The sequence below is a fragment of the Petaurus breviceps genome, unplaced genomic scaffold, assembly GCF_028583685.1.
Source record: "Petaurus breviceps papuanus isolate PSGF00001 unplaced genomic scaffold, PetGlider_PUasm1.0 551, whole genome shotgun sequence".
NCBI classification, from domain to species: domain Eukaryota; kingdom Metazoa; phylum Chordata; class Mammalia; order Diprotodontia; family Petauridae; genus Petaurus; species Petaurus breviceps.
The window spans coordinates 22,389,226-22,414,171 of NW_027186372.1; the positions used below are offsets into that span (position 1 = coordinate 22,389,226).

The following is a 24,946-nucleotide window of genomic DNA, read 5'->3' on the forward strand; positions in this document are numbered from 1 at the left end:
TCTCTCTCTCTCTCTCTCTCTCTCTCTCTCTCTCTCTCTCTCTCTCTTTTTCTCTCTCTCTCTCTTTCTGTCCCTCCTTCCCTACTTTCCTCCCTCCCTCCTTTCCTCCTTCTCTCCCTCTCACACACACACATACACACACACTCACACACCCTGATCTGAATTTAACTTAATAATTCATCTTAATCATTTAAAAAGTGATGTGAGGGCACCTCTCATGTTGTTTGTGTTTGTATGTTTTGTAATGCTTGCCTCAGGCCTCAGAATTGTTAGTTATAGCTCTACCCAGTGAAATATAAAATAAAGGTAAGGGTTCTTTCTCCCTTTCTCTCTGATCTTGTCCTCTGTTGTCAAAATAATGGTAATAACAATAACAACAACAATATAGTCATATAGTTCTTTGAGGCCTACAAAGACCTTTACATGCTATCTCATTTAATTCTACTGTGACTGTGAGAGGTAGGAGCTATTATAATCCCCATTTTATAGATGAGGACACTGAGGCTGTTAAGTGATTTGCCCAAAGTCACACAGCTAGTTAATATCTGAGGCAGGATTCAAAATCAGGTCTTCCTGACTTCTGACAAAGACTCATACCTATCATATGGTAGGTGCTTCTATCATATGGTACATACTTGGGAATGGCATATATGGGAAGGACCAAGAGGGAAGAGAGACAAGAGAAAGAATAGGTAGAAATAATAACTTAAAAGAGAGCTAAACTATATCAAACCAGGGACTCCATTCAATTTGATTTAATTCAAGTTCTATAGAAAGAATGCACCCTGGCACCCAACTCACATGACTTAACACAAACACTAATATAAATGATCTAAAGGAGGAAGAAAACATCATTTCAGGGACTTTTAGCTCTAAGTCTGGGGCTTAACCCTAGGGAAAGATTAGAAAGTGGCTTTCTGTGTCACTTAAATGAGGGAAATTACTTGACTAGACCACTAGCAAATTGTTACAGACTCATTCTCTAAAGTTTAGAGTTTCTTTAAAATCTAAATAAACAAACCCCCTTTTGGAAGACACCTGCTTTTCCCAAAAGCCCATTCCCTTTCATTCATCTCTTGTCTGATCCAAGGACCAACTTTCCTTATAATTCTGTTCTGAAGTATAAAGGCATTGCTTTGTTTCATGTCAATTGTAAACAAAGGGATCCTGAGTCATCCAAATAGACCTTCCTTGCAAAAACACAAAACCAGGTGCTCAGGGACAAAGTAGCAAATTATCCTTCTTTAGTCCTCTTTCTGGCTGATTGAAAAGGAAGTATGATGTCTGCATGTCTTTCTGGGAAGCTAGAGTGGTAAGGTGTGGAGATTTTCATCATGTATCAACACAGAAGGTCACAAAGACTTGTGATAGAGTGAGACTCTATTCATAAGTAACATTTCATTACTTCTAAAACCTTGTCTTGGCAAATATGGATGGATAACAAGGTAAGCCCAGAAATATGTCATCAGGTACATTCCGGGGCAGCTTTATACATCACACAAAGTAATTTCTGAGATAATCTCACCTCAAACTGTAAGATACAGAATTGTTAAGATAATATAGAATCTGTCACTCTACAGCAAGGCAAACCTAGCAGTGAATAATGAATCAATCAGCCAGCATTTATTAAGTGCCCACTAGCACCAAGTCTTGTTCAAGGTGCTAGTACTACAAAGACAAAAAGAAAGCAGTCCCAGGAGCGACTAGGTGGCACAGTGAAGAGAGCACTGACCCTGGAGTCAGGAAGACCTGAGTTCAAATTCGACCTCAGACACTTAACACTTACTAGTCATATGACCTTGGGCAAGTCACTTAACCCCAATTGCCCCATCCTCCCCCCTCCAAAAAGCAAAAAATAAAATAAAGCAGTCCCTCACCTCAGGGAGCTCTACAGGAGACACAACACATACACATCTAAACATATGCAAAGAAGTATATATGTTTATACATTTATTTGCATGTAAATATATACAAGTATATCTAAGCATATCTAAATTAAATTCAAGGTCACCAAGGCATAGGGGAAGCACTAGTGGCTGGGAAGGGGATCAGGAAAGGCCCAAGGATACGACATGAAATCAATCAACCACTCAATAAACACATATTAATCTTTTATTATGTGCCAGGCACTGCTAGACAACTATAAAAGGTGATATTCAAGATGAAGATCAAAGTAGGCTCGGCATGTTAGAGGCAGAGGTGAGGAGGGAGCAAATTCCAGCCCCTGAGGGTCAGCCTGAAAAAAGGCACAGTGACAAAAAATGGAGGGTTGAGTGTAAAGAACAGAAAGAAGGTCCTTTTGGTAGAACCAAAAAATATGAAAGGGAATAGTGTATAAAAAGGTATTTTGAAAGGTAAATTGAAAGTAGGTTTGAAGAGTATTAAAGGCCAAACACAGGAGTTTGTATTTGTTCTTGGAGGCAAATAGGGAGCACTGAAGTGTACTGAGTACAGGAGTGACATGATCAAAACTGTGCTCTAGGAATATCATTATGGCAGCTCTACTGAGGATGGATTAGGCCAGAGAAAAAAGAAATAAGGAGCCAAATTAAGAGGCAATTGAAAAAAGTATTAGGACAACTAGGTGGTGCAGTAGACAAAATGTCAGGCCTGGAGTCAAGAAGACCTGAATTCAAATCCAGACTCAGATATTAGCTGTGTGACCCTGGGTAAGTCACTTCTCCCTGTTTGCCTCATTTTCCTCATCTATAAAATGAGCTAGAGAAGGAAATGACAAACCAGTAGTATCTTTACCAAGAAAATCCTAAATGGGGTCACAAAAGAGTCAGGCAAGACTGAAAAATGACAACAAGAAGTAATAGTAGTGGCAAAAGTTGATGAAGGCCTGAAGTAGGGCAGTAAGTGTATGAATTGGGAAAAAGACAGAGGCACAGCACACTTAGCTTCCATAAAACTGGGATAGTTCTCCCAAATTTACCAAAGTCACAGGATTATTTTGACTGTCAGATGAGAAAATGGATTCAGAAGTGTATTGTAGGGGTAACTAGATGGTGTGGTGGGTAGAGCATGGGCCTTGGAATCAGGAGGACTTGGCTTCAAATCTGCTCTCAGACACTTGACATTTACTAGCTGTGAGACCCTGGGCAAGTCACTTAACCCCAACCACTTCACAAAAACAAACAAAAAAACTAAGCCCTTTATCATATGAGTTTCTTGAAATGAAAACTTATTGTTACATATTTTGAATCTTCTCTCATGTTCTGCTCTGCGCAAGACATGCTTTTTTTTTCTTTCTTTGTATTTGTTGCAATATTTAAGTTTATGATTATGTTTTTATTTCTTTTCTCTATTCTATATTTGTGTTCCAGCATTTGAGTCTAAAATAAAATAAAAAAATTTTTAAAGTGTATTGTGTGTGTATTAATACACATATACATACACAACACACATATATGTAGTAAATGTGACCAAAACAACAATAGAAAGTGGCATAATACATAAAAATAGACTAGTGTGTATTTCCATTGTATAAGAAGTAGTATAATAGATTTTATCAAGGAAATTTATGAAGGGAAAAGAGGTGAATCATGCATATGTTCAAAGTAGGGGGTGACAGATGGGTAGCTTAATATGGTAAGTGGCATAGCAGATAGAGTGGCAAGATTTGTAGTCTTGAGTTCAAATCCTATCTCACACTTAGACACTACATAAATGTGGACAAATCACTTTAACTTCACTCAGGCTCAATTTCCTCACCTAGCAAATGGGAATGATAATAACACTTATTACTCAAGTTTGTAGTGGAGATAAAATAAGAATATACATATATATATACACACGTGTGTGTGTGTGTGTGTGTGTGTGTGTGTGTGTGTGTGTGTGTGTAATGCTTTGCAAGCTTTAAGGCACTATATACATGTTGACTATTTTCATTATCACTAGAGAGAGTCGGGCCTTGAAGAAAGGCTCCTAAATGTTAAATGAATCTTCCATGGAAGATCTAGGGGAAAGAATGGATAAGGATAACACAGGATGAAAAGATACAATAGGTTTACGAATGACAATAATGAAGAGAATACCCTTATTGACAAGATCTCATAGCCTCTGAAGTCCTGGCTTATTACCTACTTACAACCTCTCAGAACCTGTCTCTTCATCTATGAAATGAGGAAAATCATACTCACCTGCTACGATACATTTCTTAGGTATTGTAGATATGCCCAGACTGATGGCATAGCGCTCCCCCCCCACACACCCCTGAAATGTTCTTTTACCCCGCTACCTATTAAATTTCTATCTACTCCTTCCAGATTTCCTGAGCTCTTCATTTTAATGACCTCTCACCTCTGAACCTCTCACATAGCCCTTTGTACCTCTCATGCATGTATCATGTATTCTTTTATATTATGGTTATTCATGTTGATGTCATGTAACTCATTATCAATCTGGAAAGTAAGATCCATGAAGGCAAGGATTATGTCATCTAAATTTCATCTCTCTTGTGCCCAAAATAGTATTCCGTACAGAGTAAGTGCTTAATAAGTGAACTGAAATTAACTTCGTGGTGGTTCCCCCCCACACAGGTAATCAGGTTCTAATTTCTTTTTTTTTTTTGCTTTTTTGGAGGGCAATTGGGGTTAAGTGACTTGCCCAAGATCACACAGCAGGTTTTAATTTCTAATCCCACCCCCATGAGTCCAGAAGAAATAAATAGAGATGGCAATAAAGATAGGTAAGAGAGATGAGAACTTTGCTTGCGGCTGGCTTGAGTTGTTCTGCCCCCTATTTAGAAAGAAACCTCTCCCACCCCACCCAGTTTTATGGTCCTAATCCTAGAGATAATCTTAGAACTGTTGTGAACATTTTCCTTCCTTCTTCCTAGGGAACATCCAGACCAGACCAGGACTGGCTTTAACAGTGAGAGTCTTCTGCTCCGTGGTTGCACCATCAGGAACACAGAGGTGGTGGTTGGCATTGTCATCTATGCAGGTCTTTTCACTTAATATATTTTTCTGCCCCCTTCTTAATTCATTATCAATCTGGAAAGTGTTGCCTAGAGTGCTGGACCTGGAATCCGGAAGACATGAGTTCAAATCGAGCCTCAGATCCTTACTAGCTATGTGGTGCTGGTTGGTCATTTAAGCTCTATTTGCCTCAGTTTCCTCAACTCTAAAATGGGGTAATAACAGTATCCACCTCCCAGGTTTGATGTGAAGATCAAATGAGATAATATTTGTAAAGTTCCTAGTATGAAGCCTGGTACACAATTGACACTTTATAAATGCTGGCTATTATTTGTTATTTCCATTTCTTTGACAGGCAAACTGAGGCCCATAGCCATAGAAATTCTGCCCTTTTCACTTCCTGACTCCATAAGCCCAGCCCTCCTATGAATCTAAGTAAGGTTATGCATGTGGATTCATGCATAAAAGACAGTCACAGTTGCCTGCTGTGAAAAGTTCTGACCAATGTAAGATAAACTGGGCTAACGATATCTCTGGTGGACAACTCTTTGAAGCCTACTCCATTGATATGCCTTTTTCTTTCATTTTTGTATATGTTTTTCAAGGTGAGATTACTCTAGAGGACCATCAGATACTTGCCCAGTGATTTGTGGAATCAGGTCCTCCTTTGGGCTTTTCAGTGGGAAAGGAGTCCTAGTGCCCAGAAATCCTGCCAAGTACCTGGAATGGAACCAGCCTGCTTTGTACAGGGTATCTCATCCTGTCCAGAAATAAATTAATTCTATAATTGTAGGAATACATACGTATATATATATATATATATATATACACACACACACACATACATACATATATATTCACACCACACATATGTATATATGAAGAGAGAGAGTGCTGAACTGCTGGGAGTGTGACAAGATTTTCTAGGTGATTTTTTGAAAAGGTAAAGAAACCTAAGAAAAGAACAGCTGGGAGCCGATTTCCACAAAGGAATAGAATTTTGATAATTATTAAAACTTCTTTTTGTAGTTAAATAAAATTAATAAAATTAATCGAGCTAGAATATGAATGTGTGATTTCACTAGTATAACGGATGAGGAACCTCTCCCCCAGTCGAGTTCAGAGCCTTCTCTGCCACTCACCCAGCCAGGAGCTATCCATGATGGTCCCCAGGTCTTCCCGATTCCAAGACCAGTTCTCTATCCACTGTCCCACACTACAACCCATATTTCCACAGCACTTCAGGACTTAGCGCTTTCCTCCCAACAACGTGAGACAGCCCTGCCATCCCCATTTGACAGAGCCATGCAGTCCAATGGAAGGGGTGCTGCATGAGGCCTTGAATCCTGGTTCTGCCACTTACTGAGTATGTAACATGGCAAACCAGTTCATCTCTCTTACCTTTAATTTGTTCATCTGTAAAAATGAAAGGGGTTGGACTATATGATCTCTAAGGCTCCTACTGGCTCTAAATCTATGACCTTAAATCAGATGAGAAAACTGAGGCACAAAGAGATTCACTGATTGTGTCCCAAGTTACCCAGTCAGTAACTGAACATTTATCAAGCACTTACTATGTGCCATGAACTGTGTTAGATGTTGAAGATACAAAAAAAGGCAAAAATGTTGTCTTGGGGAGGGGGAAGGGAAGAGAGGGAGAAAAAATTGAAACTCAAAATCTTATAAAGTGAATGTTGAAAAAAATTTAAATTAAAAAAAAAGAATGAGGAGTCAAATTTAAAACACTATCCCCCACAAAAAAAAAGAGACAAAAGACAGTTCCTGCTTTTGCGGGGCCTACAAACTTGTATATTTTGAGATGGAACTTGAACCTAGGTCATTCTGATTCCAAATCCAGGGTTCTTGCCACTATAAAGCATTGCTTCCATAGTACCTTTAACTTTTTCAAAGTATTTTTTCTCAGAAATTTACAACTGGAGAAGATCTTAGGGGTCCACTAATCATCATAGACCTAGAACTGGAAGGCACCCCAAAATCTATTCAGGTTCAGTTTCCTCATTTTACACATAAGAGAACTAAAACCCAGGGAGGTTAAGCCCAAAGTCACAGAGGAGGGATTTTTCAGAGGTGAAATTCAAACTCAGATCCTCTGGATTCCACTTGGAACCCAGATCTGACTCCAGATTTTTCTATTGTTCCACCCTGGCTCCAGCCCCATTACTTTATTGTGAGGAAACTGAGGTTCAAAGAGAAGTGACCTGCTCAAGGTTGCACATCCAGGGAGTCATTCTAATCTAGACAGGACTAGAACCTGAGATTCCTAACTTCTAAACCCAACCGCTTCTCTATCCTGCTCCCAGCTTCTCAATTATTTTTTTACCTTCCCCTTGTTTATAAGATTTGGACTCTCTTAGGTGATCTCTTTGAAAAACTAAATCTCTTTTTCATCTGACTTTTATATTTCAAACCATCCATTCGTTCATTCAATAATTTATTAAGTCAATAATTTATTTCAATAATTTATTGCATATATGCAAGGGAAGATGCTACACAGATTACGTCAAACAAAAAACTTCAGCATGAACAAGTGTGTAATGTGGCTACAAGAGTCCTACAAAATGCTACCAGGAGGGACTTTCGAGGGAGGAGGAATCACCAGTGGCTGGGGCAGAGAGTACATCCAGGGAGAGGCTTCATGATAGAGAAAACATCCATACTGGATCTTGAAGTTACATGTGTCTATTTCTCTCTTTAAATGATCCCTCCTATGAAGGCCAGACAAAAAGCTTTGACTGCTAACTAAATAGCCTAGTGCCAGTGCTGACATCATTGATTTCTGCATCACCTTGATTACTCAGGCCTAAAAGACAACCAAATAAGCTGTCTTGCCCCACACCAGGGTGTGTCATTGTAATACCTTGTTTTATGCCCTGAAATTCCATGTTTCCTAGAACATGTGTTCTCATCAGGCAACCAGGAGACATGGAGGATAGAGCTCTAGGCTTTGGGTCAAATCAAATCCAGCCTCAGCTATTTACTAAACCTCTATTTGCCTCAGTTTCCTTAATTATAAAATGGGCATTATAATAGTACCTACCATGCAGGGTTGTTGTAAGGATCAAATTAGATGAAATTTGTTTTAAAAAGCGCTTAGCATAGTGCCTGGAACATAGTAGTTACTTGATAAATACTTTTCCCCTTCCTACTTATCATACTTCTGACAATCCCTGTCCCACTGCTATATCCTCTGCCAAAGGCTTGTTGGCAAGTCCCTATAAGAAGGCCTGTACCAGGTGATAACCCCTTTCTGATCATTGAAAGGGGGCTGGCAGGGTTTGTTTTTATTTTTTTTTCCTGGGTTGCATAGTTGACAGACTTTGGTGACTTTCAATTTAAAAGCTTTTCTAATCCAGATTTGTCTTGACTGATCAACAGAGAGGTCTACTATCCCCTTGAGACATGTATCAATTCAATAATTCTATAAACATTTAAGTGCATTTATGTGCCACAGGATAGGGATACACAGTCAAGAATTAAATAATACCTACCCTAAAGGAGTTTACATTCTACTAGGAAGAAGCAACAAGAATAAAGATAAGTAAATACATAACATGCAATAATTCTTTTGGGGGGAGCAGTGGCAGAATGAACCAAAAATTGGGACAACCAAATCTAGTATAGGAAGACTTGAAATGTGTCTTGAAGAAAGCTAGAGATTTCAAGAGGTAGGAAAAGTATTCTGGGCACGAGAGATAGCCTGTGCAAAGGATGGGATTAGAAATACCATGTAGAGGCGGCTAGGGGCAGTGAATAGAGCATGGGCCCTGGAGTCAGGAGGACCTGAGTTTAAATCTGGCCTCAGACACTTGACACACTTACTAGCCATGTGACCTTGGGCAAGTCACTTAACCCCAACTGCCCTTCCTCCCCCTCCAAAAAGCAAAAAAAGAAAAAGAAAAAAAGAAATACCATGTAGAGGGACCAGCCAGCAGGCCATTCTAGCTATAACATTGTGTGTGTGCGTGCAATAGGGTGTCACTGGTACTTCTTGAGCAGTGGAGTGGCATGGTCACACCTATGCTTTAGAATTATCATAATGACAGTTGTGTGGAGGACAGTTGTAAAGTGTAGAAGAAAGAGACCAGAGGCAAGGAGACAAATTAGGAGTCCATTGTAATAATCCATGTGTGGTGGCTACATGAGTGGAGAGAAGAAAACAGATATGAAAGATTTTGTGGACATAGAATCAATAAGTCTTGGCAACTGTTTGAATATGTGGAGTAAGGGGGAACATAGAGTTAATGATAACACCAAGGTAGCAAACCTGGGGGGACTAGAAGGGTACCTTTGATATAAACATGGAAACAGGGCTCTTGGTATACTATAAGTGACCTTGAGTGTGGTTTTGGACATGTTAAGCTTGTGATGTCTTTGAGACATAAAGAAAGACAAGTCCCCCAGATATTTGGTGATGCAGGATCAGTTCTCAAAGGAGAGACAAGGGCTGGATATGGAGATTTAGAGGTCGTCTACATAGGTAATGACTTAAACCTCTTGAAGTTAACTCAATCACCAAGAATTTGTGTAGAGAGAAAGGAGAAGGTCCACACAGAGGCCTAGGATTTATCCACATAAAAAGGGATAGGGCATAGATAATAATGCTGCAAAGGAGACTAAGAAGGGGTGGCCAGATAGGTGAAAAACCAAGAGGAAAATGTCAGAGAAACTGAGGGAAGAGAGGATAGGCAGAAGGAAGCTGGAGTCAGCAGTATCAAAAGCTGCCGAGTGGCCAAAAGGATGAGAATTAAAAAAGTATCCACTGTACCACCTACCTGCCCTGAAAGGTTTGTTGTTTTTTTTTTCAGAGATGGGGGAAATCTGGGCATATATTTAGGTAATAGAAAAGGCTTCAGTGGATTATTAGAAAGATAAAAGGATAATTGAAGTGTCAAGCTTCCAAAGGAGATGGGAGATGGGATCAAGGGCATAAGTAGAGAGCATCTTAGCAAAGACAATCTTATACTCCAGGGCTGGAGCAGAGGAGGAAGTATGGGGAAGTTGAGGTGTAGAATTGGAAAGAAGAAGAACCTCGTGACAAAAGTGTTCCTGATGGGACAGAGAAGTTCCCGAAATCTATCAAATCTGATGACTACTACCCATTTTTGATGATTCACATAGGCATAAATTAGAAATATGTTCTAGTAGAAACATGGGAAGCATTATTCAGGATTATAAAGTCTTAGCTAAGAAACTGAAAACTATAGGGGTACAAATAGTATTTTATCACTGCTGCTGAAAAGGCAAAGGTTTAAGAAGGGGGAAAGAGGTTTAGAAAGCAGACAGCTGATTATAAAGATGGTGTCCAACTGTCAGTCCTACCTGGAATGAACTCCCACCTCACCTTCATCTTTTGAAATCCTTGCCTTTAAGAGTCTGATTGACTCATCTTCCACATGAAGGTTTTACTCACCCTCAAGGTGCCCCTGGTATGTGTGCCCTGTTCTCACAAATAACCATGTGTTTATTTTGTATATATATGTACAAGTTGTCTCTCCCATTCAAATGCAAGCTCTCTTAAAAAAATATGGTATCCAAGAATGTAATTCCTGGACCATAGAAATAACAGACTTGTCCAGGGATTGATGTGTTAATGGGTGATAAAAAAGTGTTTTCCTAGAGTCTTACTAAGATGATTTTTTATAATAGTTTAAACTAAAAAAGGAGAGAGAAAGAGAGAGAGAGACAGAGAGAGAGAGAGACAGAGAGAGAGAGAGAGAGAGAGAGAGAGAGAGAGAGAGAGAGAGAGAGAGAGAGAGAGAACTGTCTGGCGTATGAATGGAGTTAGTACAAAGTAGGAATAAAAAAAAACTTTAGAGATGTCTCAAAATTCACAAAAGGCAAAATCTAAGAAAGCAGTCAGCAATGGACTCATTTGTTTATACCCAGATGTACAAAGCAGGAATAATACGCAAAGCCTCTTACAACATCCTCTAATGTAACAATTCTTAATTTTTTTATGTAATGCACCCCTTTGGTAGTCTGATAAAGCCCACGAACCTCTTCTCATAATAATTTTTAATACAAAGGATAAAATACATAGAATTACAAATGAAACAAATTATATTAAATACAGTTGTCAAAAATATATATTTTTTAAAAAGTCACAGACCCCAGGCTGACAAAGTCTTCTCTAATGTGAGGGGGTAAGTTGAACATTCTAGGTGTCATTCAAACTTGGTGCATATTCCATAGTTGGAAAATGACTGAAGAGGTATCACTTCATTCAAAATAAACAGAGTAGGTAAAGGGATAGGGACTGTGATGAAGCAGGAAGATAGATGCACATGAGGGATCAATGGTGAATAGTATTTCAATGAAGAACAATGGAAGCAGACAAAGAAACATATTTATGCTACTAAGGAAAAACTTCCTAATAATTAGTGCCATTCAAACACAAAATGATCTGCCTCTAAAGGGAATGTGTCTCCAGCTTGTCACTGGCTTCATCCTAGCTTACACTATTCAGCTTCTCATAATCTCTGTCCTAGCCAGCGTGGGTCAGTCTCCATGCCTTTTTTTCATATCTTCTTCATCCCTTTGCTTGTGACATTTTCTAGTCCTGAAATGGATTCCTCCTTATCCCCTATCTCTTTTGCTGAAATCTTTCAAATCCTTCAAGGCCCAGCTATGTTGTCACCTCTTCCATGAAGTCTTCCTATTTGGAAATGATCTTTCTTCAAATTCTTCATAATATTTTGTTTGGATTTCTCTTTGACTATTACTGCATTCTAATATGTATTTCATTTATTTGCATGGATTTTCTTTCTGCTAGATAATAAGGTCCTCGAATGGAGGTCTTATTTCATCTTTTTATCTATAGAAGCCTTCAGGTAATGGCCACTTATTAGGATTCTGTGCTGCGGGATCTTAATCAGGTGTGGGTTAGATTAAGTGACTTTTGAGGTCCCTCCCAAGTGTAAGATTCTGAAATTCAGGCAGCAGTCTCTTAATTTTCATCAGCCAGTAAACTGATTTCCTTCACTATCATTCTCAGCTCCCTTTCCCAGCTAAAGTGTTTCATTTAGTACCATACATTCACAAGGGACAGCAGCACCAAGCTTGTCTGGGCACATCATGAGAGCTTCTCACTCATTCCCATTGATATTCAGCAAATATTATCCTATGTGAAAATTAACTCAGTTCTGCCTATGAGGCTCACGGCCCAGACAGGATACTGCAGGAAGGGGTCAGAATCTTTCCAAGTGACATTTGTATGCATTTTCTCTCTGCTAGTGAGGAGAACATCACATGTGTTAGGTGATCTCCATTATCTTTGATTAAGATATAGCCTAGGCCCTTAAGTTTCCAGGCTAGTTGAAGTAGCTAAACACACATATACATACCAAAAGTCAAGTAATGATTCAAAATAAAATGTCTTAAGTCATAATGGTGTACCCAAGTGAAGATTCCAGATAACAGATGCTATGGGAATTCAGGAGGGAAAGCATATTGTGAGTTGAGGTGATCTCATAGACTCAGAAAGTCAGAGGCTGAAGGAACCATAGATGATGGTTGCTACCTATGCTAATTAGATTCATTGGCCATCCTTCATACATGGAATGCTTTCCTTCTTCATCTCTTCTTCCTGGATTCCTTCAAGTGTCCGTTACAATTCTGCCTTCTATAGGAAGCCTTTCCCAGTCCGTCTTATTTCCAGTGACTTCTCTGTATTGATTATTTATTCTATCGATAACATTTTTGTGCATAATCATTTATAGGCCGTCTCCCTCGTTATATTATGAGTTCTTCAAGAGCAGGGACCATCTTTTACCTTTCTGTGTATCTTTTCCCAGGTACTGACATTCCACAGGGCAACTACTCCTTCTGCCTCAACTTAGTGGCACTCCTACAATTCTGGGGATGATTCTGGTTGCTCTTCTCCTAAAGTTCTCTCTTGTGCTTGACCCCTAAGCACTCACCCACCACTCCCTCCTCACAAGCCTTTGTCTATAGTGCAGAGTGCCCAGAGAACCTATTGTGAATGCCAGAAAACCTGGAAGGGTGTAGAGAAAGGTCTGGAGAGGAGGGTTTAAGTATTAATGCTTTCCACTGGGCTTGGGTAGTACTGTTGCCCGGTGAGAGAGGGGAACAGCAGGATTTGTTCTATTTTTTGGCAAACTGAAAGGTGGCAATCCCATTAGTGCAGACTTACTGTTCAGATTTCATATGCATCCTGCTATTACAAATGAAACAACTTGAATCTAATTCAATAATCCAGTTTTTTTTTCTTTCCCACTGTTTTGTTGCCATTTTAAATCCACGTAAGTGACAAGCTAAATAACATTAAAACCGTTCACTGCTGGATCTGACATATTGCTTTTCTTTAATTTTGCACAGAAATATGTGACTGGCATTTCTTAATCCAACTAACTACCAAGGAAAATGCCAGAGTAGTTAAAATTCAGAGGCCACTTAATCAAGGCCCAAACTGCTCATGTCTATCTACCATCTCTTTTTCTTTTTTATCAAGAGCTAGTTTACTGTTCCATGTTAGTTGCTTTGTCCCTCCCTCTATCTTTTCCCTAACACTGTTTTTGAGCATACACTCTCTGCTCTCACCAAACTGGTTTCCTCACTGGCTTATATTCATCATGCTTACTGCTCTTTCCTGCCTCCCCCACTCTCAAACACCCTCATTTGACCAGTCCATCCCCATTAATTATCATCTTATATCTCTCTTCCCTTTTATATCTAAACACCTTGAGAAAGCTGTTGACATCTTGAATTAGATGGCCTATAGACATCTTTTAAGTCAGCATATCCAAAACTGAATTCATTATCTTTCTGATGCTTTCATACCTCCCTGTCCTTTGCCCTGTGTACAAGGGCACCACAATCTTCCCACTCACCCAGGTTCACAACCTAGAGGTTGATCTGCCCCCTTCTCACCACCACCATGCATTAGTTAAATGGTTGACAGGTTCTGTTGATTCTACCTTTGTAACATTTCTAGTATGTGCCCCTTCTCTCCTCTAATGCCATTACCATCACAGCACAGGCCCTCATCACCTCATGTCTGGAATACTGTCTACCACACTCCCTAGTTTAGGTTGCCTTTGTTAAAAAATTTAGTAGGATTTGGGGTTTTTTTTCTAGTTTTTGTTTCTTTGTCTTTATATCTCCAATCCTCAGGCCTGGAACATGGAAGGCAGTTAATAAATGCTTATTGACTGATATTTTCCCCCTTCAGTGGCTCCCATCTGTCTTTACAGACTTATTTCATATTATTCTCTCTTACATACTCCACAGACTAGACAAATTCACCTACTTCCTATTTTCTGTGATGGTCCATCTCCTATTTTATACTTTTGCACAGGCTTCCCCCCCATGCTTGGAAATTCTCCCTCCTCACCTCTGCTTCTTAGAACCCCTCACTCAATTCAGTGGCCAGCTCAGTTTCTTCCTCCTGTAAATCCTTCCTGTGGCTGCCTTTGATCCATCTTTGAGGAAGCCAAATTTAGTGTTCTTTATGACAGAACCAAAGTACCATCTAATCAAGGTATGAAAATAAGGCCCTATTTCATTGAAAGCTCCCTGAGGACAGAAACAGTGCTTTCACTTTAAATGGACACACCTGGTAAATGTTTAACAACTGATTCTCAAAAAAAAACAATCCACAGGATGAGGTTTAACCTCCATCATTAACATTTTCTCCATCACTTTGTTAAGTCTAGACAATCAACAAGCATTTGCCTATTTCTGAGGATTAAATGCTTGGCTCCATTAAGGCTGGATCAGGCTGACCCCAGCATATTCCTCTCTTTTATTACACCTATATGGGATTCTGCCACAGTAGACTAACAGTCTGTCTTTCCGTTTGCTTCTCTAAGGCCATGAAACAAAAGCTATGTTGAACAACAGCGGCCCACGGTACAAGCGCAGCAAGATTGAGCGTCGGATGAACATTGACATTTTCTTCTGTGTGGGGATTCTCTTCCTCATGTGCCTCATTGGAGCTATAGGTAAGGAGTATTCGGGAAAACGCCACCTCCAATTTATAAAGCTCTTTGTGCCCTCGGACCCTGGCCAAAGGAGATGCTTCACATACTCGTGAGGTGCAGAGCTGGAATGGCCCCATAAGGTTACCTAATATAAACCTCTCATTTACAGATGAGAAATCTGGTCTATGATGTTCTAAATTCACATAAGTAGTAGGTAACATAATCTGAATTCAAATTTGGATCTTCTGACTTTAAATTCTTTAAAAAGCTACACTATCAACAAATATGATTTTTGCCTTCTTACTAAGAGTACAAAATACGTCTGAAAGGGATTACTATAAATTATGGATTGGAAAGGTGGCCAGCATTCTCCCCCCTAGCCTTTGCTATATTTTTAAGTGTTCCCTGAATGAAATCCGATGAACAAGAATTATAGTACCTGCTATCTGCCAATCACCATAGCAGGACAGTTTAGTCAATGAACATATATTAAGTATTTACTTTGTGCCAGGAACTGGGCTAAATGATTTGATTAGAAAGAAAGACTGAAAAAAAAAATGGTTTCTCCTTTGTAAGAAGTCACATTCAAATGGGGGAGACAACATGTAAGTAATTAGGTACCTCCAAGGTAATGTACAGCATACTAAAGAACCTCAGAGAAGAAGGCACTAGTACAGGGGTGGGGAACCTGTGTTCTGGAGACCATAGGTTCCTCACCCCTGCCTAGTAGCTGGATGTCGCACAAAAGGTGGGATCTGAGATGAGTCATAAAGAGTTACAGGAAAGCTAAAAGGAAGAAGTGACTATGGTGAGAATTCCAGGCTCAGGGAACAGCCAATATAAAGACATAAAAACAGAAGATAAGATAGCATCAGATGTGAGGAAAAGCAGACTATTGTAGTTGTTCATGAAGGGGAGTAAAGTCTAAGTAAGAATGGAAAATTAAGAAGGACCAGATAGTGAATGTTGAGTAGAAAATGTTGCATTTAATCCTGGAAATAATAAGGAACCACTAGAGATCATGAGGGCAGCTAGGTAGCACAGTAGATAAAGTGCTGGGCCTGCAGTCAGGGAGACTCCTCTTCCTAAGTTCAAATACACCTTCAGCCATTTAGTAGCTGTAAGACTCTGGTCAATTCACTTACCCCTGTTTGCCTCAGTTTCCTCATCTGTAAAATGAACTAGAAGAAAATGGCAAACCACCCCATTATCTTTGGCAAGAAAACCCCAAATGGGGTCACAAAGAATTAGATATGATTGAAACAATTCAATAACAACAAGAGTTCATGGGGCGGGGAGGGGGGAGACAGGGACGCAGCCAGCGAGCGAGGTGTTTCACTTGGTCAGAGCTACACTTTAGGACAATTACTTTGGCCACTGAATGAAGAATGGATTGGAATGGGGAGAAATTTGAGGCTGAGTGACCAATTAAAATACTGTTGAATAATCCAGGCAAGAAGTATATACAGACTTTACCAGAGAAATGGTTGTATGAATGGAGAGAAGGGGGTATTTTGTAAAGGCATAAACAAGATTTGCCAACAGATTGCTTTGTTACATAAGATAAAAGTGAGCAGTCAAGGAAAACACTGAAGCCAGGATGACTGGGAGGATAGTGGTGCCCTCAATAGCAACAAGAAAATTAGGAGATAAAAGGGAGGATTTGAGGGGGTGGGGGAGATAATCAGTCCTGTTTTGGACATGTTGAGCTTGAGATTCTTATAGGACTTACAGTTTGGGATGTCCAAAAGACATTTGGTGATGTGGGACTGAGATCAGGAAAGAGACTAGACCTGGATATCATCTCTGCAGAAATGACAATTAAACCTTTGGGAATCAATGAGATCGAGTGAGAAAGTATAATGGAAAAAGCGAAGAGGCAAGATTTAATTATATTTTATGTAAGTGAATATATGTTATATAATCCTTTTCTTGTCTCCTCACTTTGACCCTATGTAACCAATTTCTATAACACTTTACAATTTACAAAGCACTTTCTTCAAAAAAATCCTGAGAGATAGATAGGTAGAAGCGTGTATATTTTATAGATGGGGAGAGTAAGATTCAGAAAAGGAAAATCTGAAACCTGAGTTTTTCTTGATCCCATGACTTCATCTTCAAATTCTTCCACAGCAGGGAGCCAGTCAGCTGGTGTGGCAAAACCCCTTGGATTTTCTTCTGTGCTGGCCTTCTGGTCTGCCCAGCTTCCTTTCTTAAAGCTCTGAAACATCATAACAAAAGAATATTTTAATAATACCTTTGGTAACTGTGTTAATTGAAAACTCCAGGCAGTGCAGCAGAATTAATCTTGTTACCTGGATTAGGGCAGGGTGCAAAGTACCAGAAAGCAAGTATCTCCTTCTCTCCCACCTCCTTCCCAAAACCTCAGTCTCTTAGAACTCTCCTCTAGTTTTTAATATGGTACATGGCATTGTGTCTGACAGAGGAAGCACTTCTCCCTACCACCTTTCTAGTTTCTGGGCTGACAGCATCAATTGATCATACTAGGTCTGATTCTTCCTCTCTGGGGACACCTGGGCCCATCGTATGCTTCTGCATGTTCTCTCTTAGGAGAATGATAATGGAAACATTCAAGGATTTTCTCTTTTCCCCTTTATGGATGAATAAGTACTATATGAATTAAAGAAGTCATCACTGTGATCTATAAAGGGGCCACAGGTTTTAGCTTTCTACCTCTCTTTGTATGGAAAAATAAATATGCATGTATGTTTATCTGCACATATATGTAACAGCTAGGTAGCACAGAGGATAAAGTGCTGGGCCTGGAGTCAGGAAGACTCATCTTCCTGAATTCAGATGTGGCCTCAGACAATTACCAGCTCTGTAAGTCTAAGCAAGTTACTTAACCTTGTTTGTCTCCTCTTCCTCATCTGCAAAATGAGCTAGAGAAGGAAATAGCAAACCACTCCCATATCTTTGTGGAGAAAACGTTAAATGGGGTCACAAAGAGTCAGACACAACTAAAACAACTGAACAAATACATGTATGTGTATTTTTCACTTTCATTTTGAAAAACTAGATTCTCTTTGCCAGGGATACCCTCCTTTCTCTATAGATTGTAAGAAAGTTGGAGCTAGAAAATGCCTTTAAAATAACTTAGTCCATACCCCTCAACCTTCAGATGAGAAACTGAGACCCAGAGAGATTATATTACTCACCTAAAGTCACACAGTTAATTAATGGCAGAATTGGGTCTAGAACCCAAATTGTCTGCCTCCTAGAGCAGTGCTCTTTGTCCCGCATCACACCAACTTTCAATTTAGAAAAGTGTTATCCATCCTTTGAGATTCCCATGAATTCCTCCTTCATGAGTCTTTACAGAACTACTCTAGTTCATAGTGACTCATCCCTCCTCCTGCAGCAACTATCACTTAATCACTTATTTAAATATTGCTACTGTTCTATGTGTGTTCCCTCCCCCAATTGCTGGCCCAAATGGCTCTCATTGAAAAAAGTACCTTGGGCGTGGGGCCTCATCTTGAAGGAAACTCCCAAGTAATGACTAAATCTACTAGAGGGATGAATAGATGAATGGATAGACAGACAGACAGATAGACAGACAGATGATAGATAGATAGATAGATAGATAGATAGATAGATAGATAGATAGATAGATAGATAGATAGATAGATAGAACAAGCAAGTATTTATTTAGTCTTCACTGTGTACCAATATGCTAAGTCCTGGGGAAGCAAATACAAGCAAGCAAAAGTCCCTGGCCCCTCAAGGAGCTTATGTTCTAATGAGGAAAGACAGCAAGTAAAGGGAAAGGGGACTAAAACACAGGGAAGGTGGAATATGCCCTGTGACATAGTTTGGAAATGGATCTAGGGCTGTCTTGGAGACTTGTTCAGAATCCAATGTCCTGGGGCAAAGCCCAAGATAAAGGGAGGTATGGGGGGATGAGAATGACAGTGAAGTTCAGACAGCATGAACTAGAAATAGTAACCAGGAAGGTGAAGCCCTGGTTCCAGGCAAAATAAGTACAAAACTCAACTCTCAGAGTACAGTGTGCATGATGGGGGTTAGGGGAGAGGGGATGAGAGAGAGAACAGAATCCCAGGTTCCTGTAGGAAGATAAGGGTACAGCATGGTCCAAAGAAGGCTGGGAGAGAAGGTGAAAAAAAAATGCTATAAAAACTAAATTAAAGGGCTTTTCCAGAAAATGAAGCCCCCAGTTTCATTAGTTTTACATTATAGAACCTTACACATTAGACCAGAAAGGAACCTTAGAGATTATCTGATTCAGCCCTTTCCTTTTGTGGATAAAGACCAAAGAGGGGAAGTGAGTGCCCAGTCAAGGCCACATGGCTTGTTAATGGCAAAAGTATGACTAGAAACTAAGTCTCCAGTATTCTTTCCGCTATACTATATATTCTGTTCAATGGCATTAGAGAAATGATTATGAGAAAAACACATTAGAGTTTGTATTTTTTTTTCCATCAGTCCAATAATGCAATTGTTTTAGGGTCCACAAATCCATAATCAAGTGTAGCGATTGAAAAACTGTCCCCAAGATCACGTTAAAAGTGGAACAATTTGCACACTTCTGTGATAAGTTGAATGCAAATAGAGTTGACAGTTTGGAACCAAGTTGGGATTCAACCTCTTCTCCTGGTTTTATCTCTTCTTAGGTCACAGCCTTTGGAAGGGAACATTTTCAGAAATTCCCCTCTTTGATGTTCCAGATGCTAATGGAAGTTTCCCCTCAGTTGCCCTTCAGAGCTTCTACATGTTTCTTACCATGATCATCCTACTACAGGTAAAAAAATAAAATAAAATCTCTAATAAAAAAAAACTTAAAAACAATTAATCATTCCCCACCTTTGCAGGAGAAATGAAGTTGGTTCATTGCAGGAAAGATTTAGGTTAATTTAGGAAAGTCAGTAAGCATTTATTAAGGACCTACTATGTTCCAGGCACTATGCTAAGTTCTTGGAATACAAAGGAAAGTGAAAGACAGTCCCTGCCCTTGCAGAGCTCACAACTGAAAGGGGGAGACGACATGCAAACAATTACATGTACAAACAAGATATGTAAAGGATAAGTTGGAAATGGAGGGGAGGCAATAAGTATTAAGGGGGATCAGGAAAGGCTTCTCATAGGAGGTGGGATTTTAGGTAGAATTTGAAGGAAGTTAGGGAGCCAGGAGGTGGAGATGAGGTGGGAGAGCATTCTAGGCATGGGGGGCAGCCAGTGAAAATGTCCCCAGTCAGAAGATAGAATGTCTTGTTCAAGGAAGGGCAAGAAGGCCACTGTCACCAAACCACATAGTACATGGGGTTGATAGGATGTAAGAAGACCAGAAAGGTTGGAGGAGGCCAGGTTATAAAGGGCTCTGAATGTCAAACAAAAGATCTTATATTTGATCATGGAGGTAATAGGGAGCCACTGCAGTTTATTGAGTAGGAGGGTGACATGGTCTGAACTATGCTTTAGGAAAATCTTTTTGGTAGTTGAGCAGAAGATGGCCTGGACTGGGGAGACTTGATTTGATGAGACCAATCAGAAGGCTAATATAAATAGTACAGGCATGAGGTGATAAGGGCCTCTACAAGAGAGGCGGCTGCATAAGTGAAAAGAAGGGTACGTTTCTGAGCAATGTTACAAAGGTTTAATTGACAGAACTTGGCAATAGATTGGATATTGGAAGATGGAAGGGAGTAAGAGAGTGAGGAGTCAAGGATTACATCCAGGTTGCTAACAAGGATGATCAGGAGGATGGTGGTACCCTTGACAGTAATAGGGAAGTCCATAATGGTGGAGACTTTTCCAGACAAGATGCTAAGTTCAGTTTTAGACATGTTGAGTTTAAGATGTGTATGGGACAATTAGTTTGAGAAACATATGATCCCAAATGAAGAATGCTCAATATCTCTCCCTGGAGAAATTGCATAGATTTATATTGTTATCAATTTAATTTGCATAAATCTTGACTCTTCAACTAATTTTAAGCGCCTCAGAGATAAGAATTGTGACATACAGCCAGCCAGTCAGTCAAGAAGAATTTATTAACCTTTTACTATGTGCTAAACACTTCTTTCTATTTCCCTTAGATCTCCCCACGGTACCCAGAAGAGGGCTAAGCACAGAGGAAAATCTCAATAAATACTTGTTGGACAAAGTAAAAGGAATATGCTATCATATAAAATTAGGGTTTCATTAAAAAAGAAATCCTATCCTAGTTCATTGGAGCATAGATTTTAAGATGGAAAGAACCACCTAATCCAATGGTTCTCAATCTTTGTGGGTATCCTGGACCACTTTAACAGCCTAACCATTCCTTCACAGAATAATGTTTTTAAATAATTGAGGAAAATGTTCAATTTCATTTAGAGGTTAGTGAAAATAAAGATGACTTTTTTTTTCTTATCCAAGGTCATGGACCTCATCAAATCTATCCACAGACCCCAGGTTAAGAATCCATGATCTACTCCAATATCTTCATTTTAGAGATGAACAGAGGCCCAGGAAAATTAAGTGACTCCCCCAAAGTCATATAGGTAGTGTCAGAAGTGGAATTTAAGTTGTCATTCTCTGACCCTAAAGCCCTTTCCACTGTATTATGCTGCCCTCAGAACAAGAAGGCTGAATACTTATCAAGTACATGACATTTAGGGGAAAGAAAATACTTTACATGAAAGTGTTTGACCCTCAAAGTTCCACTAGAGTCCTAGTTGGACACCTTATTGCGAAGTAGAAATGACCCTTTTTTGGTCTTTTTTGGAGGGGGGTAGGCAGGGCAATCAAGGTTAAGTGACTTGCCCAAGGTCACACAACTAGTAAGTGTTAAGTGTCTGAGTCCAGATTTGAACTCAGGTCCTCCTGACTCCAGGGCCAGTGCTCTGTTCACTGTGCCACCAGCTGCCCCAACCCTGGGTTCTTGACGGTTATGAAAAGTGAAGGATAGGTTCAGACAGTCATTAATGAACTGATAGAAAGGAAAAAAAACTACCATGTGATTTTCTCATTACTATCTCCTTTATGTAAGAGAATAGAATATAAGATGCAGTAGAAAGAACACCAGAGACTTGGTTCTAATGTTACCACTAATAGGCTGTGTGACCTTGGTTAAGCAAATTACTTCTCTCTGGTTCTCCCACCAAGGATGGTGGGGGCTAGCCAGGGTGGAGAGGGGGAGAAACGGGACAGACTAAGTCAGGTATCATCTAAGGTTCCTTCCTATTCTGGTTTTAAATTGTTCTATAAAGTATAATTAATGAAAGGAGATACTTTCATAAGACCCCAGTGTATTTTCTGGGGAAAGAGTTTTCTTCCAGGTTTCTATACCATTTTGTTTCTTGCTTTCTTCTTTCTAGTGGATCTAGTTACTATCTGGGAGTTTCCTTCAAGATGAGGGCCTACACAGATTTCCTTTCAATGGAAGCTATTTTCAGTCTTGGAGAGCAAGCATCATTCTCCTCTCATTCATTCAATAACCATTTATTAAGTACCTTTGGCCAGATGCAAAGACAAAAATGAAATTGTTTCTACCCTCAAAGGGGTATATATTCATTGGATGTTGGTAGAGATTAGGTATCCAGTAATGAAAACAAAGAATATATACAAAGTGATTTGGGGGAGGAAGAGTATAAAAAACTAGCAACCAAAAGGAGCAAGATAGATTTCATATTAGATGTGGTCCTTGAGTTAAGAATTCTCAGAGGAGGGACTGCATTCTATGTGTGAGGGACATCCAGTGCAAAGGTACAAAGATGGGAGGTGGAAGATCCTGCTTGAGGACCGGCTAGACGGCCAGCTGGATTGAAACACAGAGTCCCTGAATGGGAATAATGTTCAAAAAACTTGAAAAGGTAGACTAGAATCAGGTTATGAAAACTTTAAATACCAAACAGAGACACTGATATTTCATCCTAAAGACATAAACACTACTGTTTCTGAGTAGGGGAATGGCACAGTCAGACACCAGAGAGAGTATATAAAGAGGACCCAGGAGAGAGTTGTGGGGGTCTACCCATGTCACCATGCACAGCAGGGTGGGGTGTAGAAAATGATCCAGAAAAAGGAGACTAAAAGAAAGTATCATCACAAAAAAAAGAGTGTCTAGGAGAAAGCAGTAGTCAGTAGTCTTTAAATGCTGCAGAAAGGTCAAGAAGGATGAGGAATGAAAAAAGAATATTGGATCCGGAAATTAAGAGATTATTGCTAAAGACACTGTACCTGATGCATCATAGAAAAAAATAATCATGGGATTGAAACCTCTATATGTAAGGAGTATCCTCAGTTAAAATTACATATCATAATGACAACATTATTCCCTCTCCCTATTGATTCAAAATCCCTTTACTAGCAAGTAGCAGAGGGAAGAAGCAATAATAATTACACAAAGGGCATGTTCTCTTTTCAGACCCTGATACCAATCTCTCTGTATGTATCCATTGAATTGGTGAAACTTGGCCAGGTTTTCTTCTTACACAATGACATTGACCTGTACGATGAAGAAGTCGATCTATCCATTCAGTGCCGAGCCCTGAACATCACTGAAGACCTGGGCCAGATTCAATACATCTTCTCAGACAAAACCGGGACTCTGACAGAGAACAAAATGGTATTCCGGCGTTGTACCATTATGGGCAATGAGTTTTCCCACCAAGAAAATGGTAAGAAGTGCTAAAAAAAAGGGGGGGTCTCCACTGTAGGTTTTTTCTTTCTAGAAAATAGGTATAAGATAAATGTAAAACAAGAAGTCTAAGATGCTTAAGTGATAAGAGCAGAGATCACTTATCTGAACTCTCCCCAGTGCTGAATGATAATTGTCAAATTGTTTGATCTTTTGGGGGGGGGTTTCTTTCTTTTTTTATTGGAGGGCAATTGGGGTTAAGTGACTTGCCCAAAGTCACACGGCTAGTAATTGTGTCAAGTGTCTGAGGCTGGATTTGAACTCAGGTCCTCCTGACTCCAGTGCCAGTGCTCTATTCACTGCACCACCTAGTCACCCTTCTGGGGGTGTTTTCAACATGGTATTTATTGACTATAAACATTCATTCTTACAAAGCTAACAGGGTGTGCTTTTTTTAATTGTGTTCAACTGCAAACCTTTGGCCTAGAACTATAGAAATGTTTTTAAAATTATCTTTCTGTGACCTGGGCCATTGATATGCAGACGATTATTTACATGTGATGAGGGCATGTATTTTACTGACACTGGAATGGGAAACACTTCCTAATTGTGACACCCACTCCCACAGCTCAATCAAAATGTCAGAATGAGTTCAGATTTGAATACTCATACTCAAAAACTTTTTTTCTTTCTTTCTCAATCCATCTCTCTGCTTCTCATGGAGGTAATTCATTGCAGCTGAATCTGCTGCCCAAGTTTCCTATGCTGTCACTAACAGATTGAAGAAAGATCTTAAGTAGGGCAGTCAGGTCAGACATGGTTGCCTCTGTCCCACTTGTGCTGAGGACTATCTTCTGGAACCGTACCTAGAAGGATAACAGCCCTAGCTTGGGCAAATCAGCTAAACTCCCTGAGCCTCAGGACCAGCATCTATAATGTGAAGGGGCAGTACTTGATGGCATCAAATGGTCCTTTCCAGCTCTAAGCAGTGGTCCTATGATCCTAATAATAAGATATAATGTAATATAATACATAATATGATATAATAACATTATTAATTGATAACATCATAAATATTATATACAAATGTTTATTTATAAATTACATAAATTGTTAGGTTATTAATATATAATTATATTTATATATAAATATTATAATGTACATAAATTAATGTTTTAGTTTATATTATAGAACAATAAAATATAATAAGATAATAATAATCATTCCTATCTTCATGGAGATTATAGTCTGGTTAGAGGAAGTAAGAACACGTATAGAACTACAAGGAAAGGGGGAATGAAAGAAAGGGGAAAGGAATAAGCATCTATGTATGGCCTTGTAGGTGCCAGGCCCTGAACTAAGCACCTTCACAAATAATATCTCATTTAAGCCTTACAATCACCCTAGAAGGTACATGCTATTATTATCTCCATTTTATAGTTGAGGAAACTGAGGCA

At 39.5% G+C, this 24,946-nt stretch overlaps 1 protein-coding gene across 22 annotated transcripts in view; it reads left to right on the forward strand.

The window, feature by feature from the left end:
• ATP10B (ATPase phospholipid transporting 10B (putative)) overlaps nucleotides 1-24,946 on the forward strand; it is a 326,335-nt gene that overhangs the window by 237,339 nt on the left and 64,050 nt on the right. For all 22 annotated transcript variants that reach the window (XM_069102445.1, XM_069102457.1, XM_069102453.1 and 19 more), the window contains 4 exons: nucleotides 4,844-4,950; nucleotides 14,777-14,908; nucleotides 19,543-19,670; nucleotides 23,277-23,529. In XM_069102445.1, the coding sequence (XP_068958546.1) occupies nucleotides 4,844-4,950; nucleotides 14,777-14,908; nucleotides 19,543-19,670; nucleotides 23,277-23,529 (620 nt within the window). The remainder of the gene's footprint in view (nucleotides 1-4,843; nucleotides 4,951-14,776; nucleotides 14,909-19,542; nucleotides 19,671-23,276; nucleotides 23,530-24,946) is intronic.